The 9524-nt window shown below is 43.3% G+C and overlaps 1 protein-coding gene across 1 annotated transcript; it reads right to left on the minus strand.

Moving 5' to 3' along the window:
* Window positions 1–1032: 1032 nt before the first annotated feature.
* SFR1 (SWI5 dependent homologous recombination repair protein 1) lies at window positions 1033–4853 on the minus strand. Its single transcript, XM_080911662.1, has 4 exons — window positions 4733–4853; window positions 3677–3918; window positions 2558–2983; window positions 1033–1731 (listed from the first exon to the last, which is right to left on the minus strand). Exons 1-4 carry the CDS (start codon window positions 4743–4745, stop codon window positions 1537–1539), a joined length of 876 nt encoding a protein of 291 aa, XP_080767788.1. The 5' UTR covers window positions 4746–4853; the 3' UTR covers window positions 1033–1536.
* Window positions 4854–9524: the final 4671 nt, after the last annotated feature.

Consider the following 9524-nt stretch of genomic DNA (forward strand, 5'->3'; position numbering starts at 1 on the left):
TAGATTTGGTTTTTCTCTTTCCTAGTATTACAGTCATGTCACTTGAGTTGCCTGAATACTCTCTTAGCTAAAAGGCAATGTCCTAAATTTACTGGGCTAATTCTGCTCTTAATGGAGCAAACAGCCTGTGCCACTTCTGGCTTATCACCAATTCTTGGTGGTGCTCCATCCTCAGCTGTCTCAGCTTTGAAACATGGATAAGCTGAGCTTGGAGGACGACTTTCCAAAGATCCCTTCCAGTTCAGTGGTCTGACAGGTCCTTTGGTAGTAGGGCTCGTATCATATGCTCTGGCCCATCCTTCAACACTGTTCATGGTACCAATGCCTCTCAGCTTCTGCTGAACAGCAATTATGTTCATAATTTTTTTTACAGTTCATTACCAACTAGTGATATAGTCATTTATGACCTTATGTAGAAGAAGAACAGATTCACAAATGCAGATGGCAAGAGAGAACTCATACATGTAGTATATGGTAGTTGAGTGTGTGCAGGTTTGAATCTCCCATTGTATCAAACAGCAAGAACTTTTAGATTAGAAGGGAAGGGATGTGCTCAACTAAAAGTTCTTGGAAAAGACTCTAGAATACTGGCCATTTAGAAACTAAAACTTTTTGTAGATCTCAAAGCAGAAATCATGAAGCTTCAGGAATAATTAGTAGACAGAACAAGGAAGCCACAAGGCTCTCCCTCCGTCTATCTGCCTATACAGACTAGCTATTCTTAAAGATGACAGCCCTGTGTCTTTCAAGTTCATACAGTAACTACAGCAACAGCATCATGCTTTCTCAGCAACTGGGCCAGCTTATGTCACATCTTCACATATAGCTAAGACTAGAGGTATCCTAGTTATTGAGACAGGGTTCTGGCTGAGGTTCCAATTTCTATCACAGATAAAGCTACAGAGGCAACTGTGAAGAACCTTTCATGCCAGGATCTTTCAAGTAGGAAATATGGATATGAAGCATCCCAAGAATCAGATGCTCATTTTACTAACTAAAGAAAATAACAACAAACGGGAGTAAACTGTAGACATGTAAGTTTAATCAGTTGCTAGAGTAGCAGATAGTATGTTAGATGAGGATAGGTCCACAAACTTAGGAGGAGCAAGGTACATTTATGCCACTGGAGGTTTAGACATTCAACAGACTACTTTTTAATACTGAATATAAAAACTTTTGCCCCCAAAATCATGTATTAACCATGGTTTCTAGAATTATCCAAACTTCCTTCCTTTTAAGCACAATTTAAATTTTTTATACTTAAATATTTTCTTTAGCAAACATATCCAAAATACTAGGCTTTGTTTTATAATTTTGTGTCAGAATATCCCAAACTGCTCACATTCCTCCCTCTAAGCCATAACAGCTTAGACCTTTTTTTCCCTTTAAAACATTTCTCTTTTCATTGCCATTCCCAAAGATATTCTATAAAGGGGCCCAATCGTACAGTTCAGGAACAGAGCACATTTTCTTGAGGCCCTGGGTATGATACCATCACCCCAAGAAGAGGGGAAAAAGGCCTTAAAAAGAAAAGGATCAAACCCCTGTAAATTCTTCTTCACTTCTATTATAGTGAAGCAGTTTGTCATCTATCCCATAGTAGTCGATCAACTCGGTGAGGGTCAGTTTCTCATCCTCATCCTCAGACATGATCGACTGCAGCTCACGCAGCAGCCGCTGGCCACATCTCCTCCACTTCTTTATTAAATCCTCTAACTCAGTCACGTCATTCTGAAACAGAGAAAGTCAGTCTGTAATCAGACGCTGTGCATTTTAACTTACATCAAGCAGCTAAAGTACTTAGTTCCTGTCTAACTTTAATGGCCAGTGACACAGGCATAAAGGGCAGTACACGCTCTGGGCAAACCTTTTTTCACATATTAAATGTAAGAACAAATTGAGGTTCTCAATACACTTCTTGTATTGTAACTATACTTTTAAGACAGGATGCTGTGTTATACCTTCCTAATTTTTCTGTGAACTGCAAACTGTTCTTAAAGGTCGAAGTTTAAAGTATTTAACGTTTAGAATCAGCTACGTTTAGAAAAGTCCTAAAAATCCAAAACCACATATAAGATATGCTATTGTCATTTACTCCACATTTTGGGATAGAATGAGGTATTATATGGGTTAAGAACCACAGATAATAAACAACTCTTCCTTCCAGACACCTGTGTTCTATGTACTCAACATGTGAGCTGAAACCTTAAGTCTATGTTTTCTCAAAATGCCTGACATTTTATCAGATGCATGATTGTTACTCAAAGCACCCAGCATTCTTTGGTCTGTTCCCACTACATCTTCATCTAACAATTCACACTTCTAATCTTGCTGCTGGCTTCACCTGTGCATTAAACAAAAGCCAAAGCTTTCTAAGTTTTACCTCTTGTTGAAGAGGTTCACCTGCCTCACTCTGAACCAATTACTTCTATTTTAGTCAAAGCTCTTGTAACCCAGGTTTCTGGTTATTTGGTTTCTTGCTTACCAGACTAAAATTTATTTCCAATTTTTGAAATTACAGCAATTTGTGTAAAAATGATTCAATGGTTCTTCTCACCTTTATTCTATACATCTTGACCAGCTTTAACCTCCGAAGAAGGTCTTCCTTCTCTTGAATCTGCCTAGTCAATTTTATCTTTTCTTCCTTTAATCTTTGTTTAATAGTCTTACTCTCAGAATCTTGTTGTAGGGTACTAGATGACCCAGTATCAAGTGACTTAGATTCAGATGGATTTTTATTCTCAAGCGACTTAGATTCAGATGGATTTTTATTCTCTGAGCTCTCTTTTTCAGGCTCATTGTCTTTATTTTTCAAGCTTTCTTGGGTCTTTGAACCATTTTCTTCTTTTGAAGATTCTCCTGGTTCTGAAAGGGTCTGATCATTTTCTTCATTCTCTACCTTAATACGCTTCACCACACTACAAAAAGAATGAGATGAAGATCTTGCTTTCTTTAATCTTTCTTTAAGTGTTCCACTCATAGGCTGAAAAATACACAAAACATCAAAAATGTTAATAATCTATTCTTGAATTAAATCAATCTTTTAGAAATAAAGGCTGTATGCTTCTATGACTGGTATAATGGATGGCTTTCTGTCTCCACAAATCTCTTAAGAACTTTTTAAAGATTTATTTATGTTTTATATATACACTATTGATCTCTTCATGCACACCAGAAGAGAGCACTGGATCCCATTACAGATGGTTGTGAGCCACCATGTGGTGGTTGCTGGAAACTGAGCCCAGGACCTCTGGAAGAACAGTCAGTGCTCTTAACCGCTGAGCCATCTCTCCAGTCCCCTCTGTCTCCACAAATTTCAAGCGAGCCTCATCAATGTCTCTAACTTCCAGAGGCTAACTTTAGTCTTACTTTAGCAAGGTTAACTAAAACAGGACTGACACACTTCACCAGTCACTGGCAGCTAGTATTTGCTTGACAATACTAGAGATGCTTCAGAACTATAAACTAACCAGCTACTACCAAGGTTTCGAGCATCTCAGTAACCTGGTAAGAAATTAAAATGAACTGATTTGAGAAGAAAATCTGGCAATTAGCCGGAATAGTATGGGCTATACATTAATTCTCACTCCAGTTCCCTTAAAACTGCCACTATCAGACGATTTTGAAACACAGAATAGATGGGAAGGTGGTAGAGGACAACACAAGATTTTCATACTTGTTTTCCTGAACTATTTGAATGGGGTGATGGTGGATTCTCACTGGTCTGAGGGGTGTCAGGTGAAGTCGGGGGTGATGGTGGATTCTCACTGGTCTGAGAAGTGTCAGGTAAAGTCGTTTTGTCAGGTAAAGCCGACTTGTCAGGTAATGCCGATTTTTCAGGTAAAGCCGATTTGTCAAGTAAAGTCGATGCCGAATCTGTTGGGTTTTCCATCTTGGAAGTGATTTCCTGATTTCCTTCTAAAAAGGAAAAGAGACAAATGATAATCAAATTATCTCAAAACAGACCTCAATTTTTCTCAACAAAATTTCCTTCAGTGAACTAAACACCAAAAAGGCCAGCAATTTCTCCCAACCATATGTAGCTGTAATTTATTCAAATTCTTTTCTTATTTTTCCATTTACCTCTCCACATGGAGAGTAACCAAATTTTGTTTCTTTCACAAACAGACCGGCTAATGTCTCACTGACTCTCACTTTTCTCCTTCAAAACATCCCCCAAAATTTGCATTTCTGGGATGGGAACTAACTACACTTAAGACAAGAATTTTAAATTTTGTTATTATTTCGTAAATAAAAACGATACAGTCCGAATCTTGAATCTTAAAAAGCTTTGTGCCTAGAACCAGGAATGAGTCCCAAGGTGTCAGAAGCCAGCGTCAGCCCTTTCTGGTTTTCTAGGGTTAAAGCCTCCGTCCTCCTCCTCCCCGCCCATCTTCTCCAGCAAGCCCCGCCCACTCCTCCGCCCCCTCTCCCTCACCTCCCTGTCCCCCTCCCTCTCCCTTCCTTCTCCACTCCCTCCCCCGCCCCCCTCACCACAGAAAGCGCTCTCCCCCTGCACCCTCCCGCGCTCTTCTCTTTTCCAACCCCCCCGTTCCCCGTTCCCCTCCTCCTCCATCTCCTCCGCTCCTCCACCTCCCTCACCACAGAAAGCCCTCTACCCTACAGAGCAGGAGGCCGAGCTCCCGCGACGCCGCCAAGAGCTTCTCTATCAGATACTCAGACACCCGCAGGCCTGACGCTCAGACCAGTCTCAGGAAAAAAAGCTCAATACCTTCCTCAGCCATGCTCGCAGCAGAGAGACAGCGTACACACAACCAGCGTAGCGCCCTCAGTACACTGACCTCGCCCCGGGGGCGGAGCCCCACCGGAGGAGAGACGTGCGATTGGCTAGCTTGACCGTAGCGGGCGGATGTACTTGTCTAACTCCTACTGCGCGTGCGCAAGATCCCCCCCCCCCACGCGCCTCAGCCAAGGGGCGGGACGGGGCCGAGCGGAAGGCGGGCACAGTTCGTGATTGGCAGGACTGGCCGGCGCGCTCCAGAGCTCGGCTACGCGCGCGTGGCCGTCAGCCTCGGGATGGCCTCCATGGAAAAAACAGTGTTAGGCCTCTGGACGGGCCTGAGGGGGGCGCGCTTCCGTTCTCCATTTCCTTTGCAGGTTGATGTGCCAGCCGCCTTCCCAAGCAGCTTCCCTGGGGGGGGGAGGGTACATCATCTGGGTAACGCGCCCGAGAGCACCGCCCCCGCGTGCCCGCCCCCTGGCAGTCTCCGCTTTCACAACAACAAAAGCTTTTCCTCAGACGTGGCAGGGCCGGAAGCCGCGGGGCCCGTTCGCCCCCCTGCTGGCCAACGCTTCCTTAGCTTTTTTTGTGGTCTGTTTGGAAGGAGGCTTGGTAGGAATCTATCGGGGCGTCTCTGCACGAGCAGCGAGAGCATCTCCAGCTTGCCTTGCTGTCTCGCCCCTTTATTTTGGTCTATGCCCACCCCTGCTTGGCTTCGCATGTTTTGGTCAAATCTAAGAAAACGCAACCTCAGGAAGAGTATTATGGCGCTGAACAGGAAGTGGGGCAGCCAATCCGACGCAGTCAGTCTAGAGTTAAGATGTTTGAGAACTAGACCCCTTGCTAGACCCTGCAGGGCCCCTGGGAGGCCCCTTGCTAGATCTGGGGAGGGCCCTAGGAGGCCCCTTGCTAGACACTGGGGAGCCTCTGGCTCGACTCCTGGGAGGCCCCTTGCTAGATCTGGGGGGGCCCCTAGGAGGCCCCTTGCTAGACTCGAGAGGCTGCAACGCCTTCTGGCATTAGGGATGTTCTGTTGCTATGCCAACAGCAGAGGGAACTAGCTTGGGTGGAGTACTGGGTGTAGAGAAGTCAGCTGAGTAACTTGTGAGTCACTGGGAAGTTTGTAACAGGGGACAAATCTCTTTCCGAATATCTGCTAATGGTGGCTTTAAAGTAACCCGAAAGAAGTGGTTGGAGTCTTAAGCAGTCAGTTATAAATACAAAACCTAACAAAACTTAATGAGGTGATTAGATCTGCAAATGTTGCAGTTGCTGGCACCGTGGTTTTTTTATTTGTTTTGTTTTTGTTTTATTGCTGTGGAGCATATGTAGTGTGGCTGTGTATGTCATTTTGATGGTTTGGTAAGTGAGAACACTACCTCCTAGAGACAGGGAAATTAAATGATAATTTATGAGAGGCAGCTAGTTACCAAAATAACAAAGAAACGTTTAACAGCTTTATTCAAGCATATTCGTCATTCCCTAATTGACTTAAAGCAATGTATCACAAGCTTTTATCCCCTACCTTTCCCAAAAGCACGGATGTTTAAAAATAGTACTGTGATATCTGAAATTCCACACAACTTAATCCATAAATACCAGAAAACTTTGGACCTTCACATATGACCATTAATAAATTAACGTTCCACTCCTAAATGTTTAAGAAACATAAATTAACCTCATGGACTTTAGAACAACAGAATTCATGATGGGGAGGGAGCGTTGCTTTCTTTTGCTTTATGGTATTTCAAGACAGGATTTCTCTGTGTGACCTCCCTGGCTGTTCTGGACCTCACTTTGTAGACCAGACTGGCCTGGAATTCACAGAGATCCTCCTGCCTCTGTGTCCTGAACTTAAGGGAAGGGCAGTAAAATGGATGATTTTATGATATAGGTGTTACTCACCAACTCATAGATGACTCTGTACAATAATTTCTCATTTTTTCCTTGACATGAGTTCACTGTGTTACAAAAGAGCAAACTTGCCTTAACACTTGAAGCACGTTGCACACTGCATATTCAGGATGCCTTGAGGCATAAGGGTGAGTTGTTTTTATAAGTCTAAAATCAGCTGCTCCCGAATTCTTTTATCATTACAGCCTAATCTTAGAGCTATGCTTTTGCTGACTACATGAAGGAAAACAACATCTTGCCTTGCGAATGTTGTGACTTGTTTCTATGTGAAACTGGTGTGTTAAAAGGAGACTGGCCAAACTTTCAAAGGACCTCTGAGCTAGATCTCAGGAAAACCTGTCAGCTCAAACATGTGTCTGTTGGCTGCTCTCTCTTCTGTGTGCCTTTATGTGTCACTGATCTTCCCATATGTTTGTATTTTATTTTCCATATTCAGTTCAGTGCAGAGGATCTGGAATATGATAAACTGTCCCTGTGCAAACGGAGATGGGGGGCTGTGATGGGATGCTTGCCTGCCCTTCACAAGGCCCTGTATTCAAACATTAACCCTGGGGTGGAGACAGGGACTAAAAGCGGCCATTGCAGGTTCCATGTGTCTTTAGATAAATATTTTCTTGTCTTTATCGACCTGAAATCCATTTGCCTACAAAGAGTTTGGTGTCTGTCACATAGGACATTTTTACTTTCGTATGAAATTTTTAAGTAGTAAAAGGTGCTTGTGAGCCAGAGAACAAAGACTCCTAACCCTGCCTCAGAGAACAGTGGGAGAACTGTCCTAGGATTCAGGGATAATAGTAATTAATTTCATCTGAAGTCAGACTTTCTCTGCGTTTCTGAGTTTCTTCAATTCCTGAGGCTACTGTTGACTCCATTATTATTCACCAGGGAGTGGTAAAATGTGTCTCCAGAGCTGTGGTTACTGTTGCTGGACGGTGACATGGACCTAGACGTCTTTATGAGGCTTGGTTTTATTGTTCATGTTTAAATGCAAGAAGACAATTTTATACACTCTCAGTCTTTCTCCTTGTCCCTCCCCCACTCCCACCCACCTCTGCCTCTCTCTTGTTTCCTATGCAACAATAAAGGTATTTTTAAGCACAGTTGAAATGTTCAGTAGATTTCCTTTTCTTCTAACCTCTCAGCTTTAGCATTTTTTAAATTCTAGCATGAACTTAGGATAATTTATTTTATAGACTTTTCTATATTGACAAAACTTTCGTCTCATGAAGACATAGCTAGTATCCAGAGGATTTTTTTTCCCTTAAGATATGAACACTTGCAAAACTATGATTATAAACCATTTAGGTGAAGAATTACATAAAAACCCACATTTGCACAGCACAAAAAAACAGTGGGTTTTCTAAACTATTTATTATTACATATTCTTACTGTGTATAAGAGAAAAATACCTTCAAACCCTCTTGTCCAGGTTTCTCTTGCGGGGGGCATCTCGCAGACCTCTCCATGGTGTGGAGGTGTTTGTTCTATTGCTTGGTCAGTTCTTAACTTTCCTTTTGAGAATAATGGACTCCGTGTTTCTTGTTCTTTCTCTGTTGCCAATGGGGCTTATGGGGAACTCAAGAACGTGTGATTAATCTACTTTTAGAGCTTATCAAATACCATAGGGTGACCTCTGTGTGGTATGTGTGATATAATACACACACACACACACACACACACACACACACACACACACACACACATAATCTTAAGCTATCTCGTGAAGGAATCATGAAGGAATTGTATTTATTTTAAACCACAGGATGAAAGGCCCTTACTTATTCCAGGCATCCTTAAGATGTTTGCCTCACTGAAGAGAATGGGTACCTAGGGTGAGGAAATACCATGATGCTAGGGACGGGGGGGGGGGGGGGGGGGTGCCCGTCGATGTCACTACTGTGACAGGCCTATTTCCAGCAGAAGGCATCTAGGAAAGCTTCTGCTAACTAAGGCGCAGAACAACAAACAAAAATCCAATGAGCTCCCTTCTCATGAAGCTCCTGCTTTTTTGTCCTATCAGATCCGGCATCTGGTCAGGTCCATTACGGTCTAGAGAAGCAAACTTTTCTGGGACTCACTGCTGTGGCTGGGCGAGCTGTTCCCTCAGAGAGGAGTGGAGGAGTGGTTCAGGCTGAATACCAACAGAGGAGGGCTGTGTGGGCTGTGGCAGGAGTGTGTGGCTACAAGGAGAGAGACTAAAGCTATTGCTCAGGACCACTTCTTCCTCAGGTCCTTTATTAACTCAGAAATGTCGCCCCTGAATTCATCTGAGGAAAAAAAGTCTGGTTAGCCTAAATTCACGTATTTGCTCTCGTTCTCCATATCACCAGAGCTTGCCAAAGGTGTGTAAGAGCGGGAACCAAGCAGCAGCAAGAGCTGAAGCATGGTAGTCGCTGGTAGTCTCTGGCCTCCCATTTCCTGTTTCCCCTTCCAACTAAGAAAGTCCCCAGTGAATGTCTACCCTCGGGACTGAAGCAGTAATGAGAGGCAGGGGGAGAATACCGAGCTGACATGTTTACCAACACATCAAACAGATTTCAAGACTGTGAAATTATCCCGGGAGCTGTTCTCTCTCAAACTTCAGTGTGGTTAAAGATGATTATAAGACAATCCTGTTGCTCAAGGATTTGCAGCCGGGGCTTGGGCAGACTCACCTCTTCATCCATCTTCCTGCTTCCTAGATCCGCTCACTGCTCTTATTTCCTGCTCTGAGTCCAAGCCCTGCAACTTGTCAGCGATACTGTTAACTAGCTTTCTAGCCCCAGTACACTTCTGGTGCTATCAGTAAAGAACACACAGTGTAATGACAGTGCTGGTGGCCCAGAACTGGTATGACTTCACTATTTTTATTTTTTTATTTTTTGGTAGA

Source organism: Micromys minutus, assembly GCF_963924665.1.
Source record: "Micromys minutus genome assembly, chromosome: 2".
Lineage (NCBI taxonomy): Eukaryota > Metazoa > Chordata > Mammalia > Rodentia > Muridae > Micromys > Micromys minutus.

Excerpts from the sequence above, each read along its gene's own strand:
- SFR1 (XM_080911662.1), bottom strand. Across the intron at positions 2,984-3,676 it reads CAAATAGTTCAGGAAAACAA|CCTATGAGTGGAACACTTAA; the intron begins GTATGAAAATCT and ends TGTATTTTTCAG. Across the intron at positions 1,732-2,557 it reads TCAAGATGTATAGAATAAAG|AATGACGTGACTGAGTTAGA; the intron begins GTGAGAAGAACC and ends TCTCTGTTTCAG.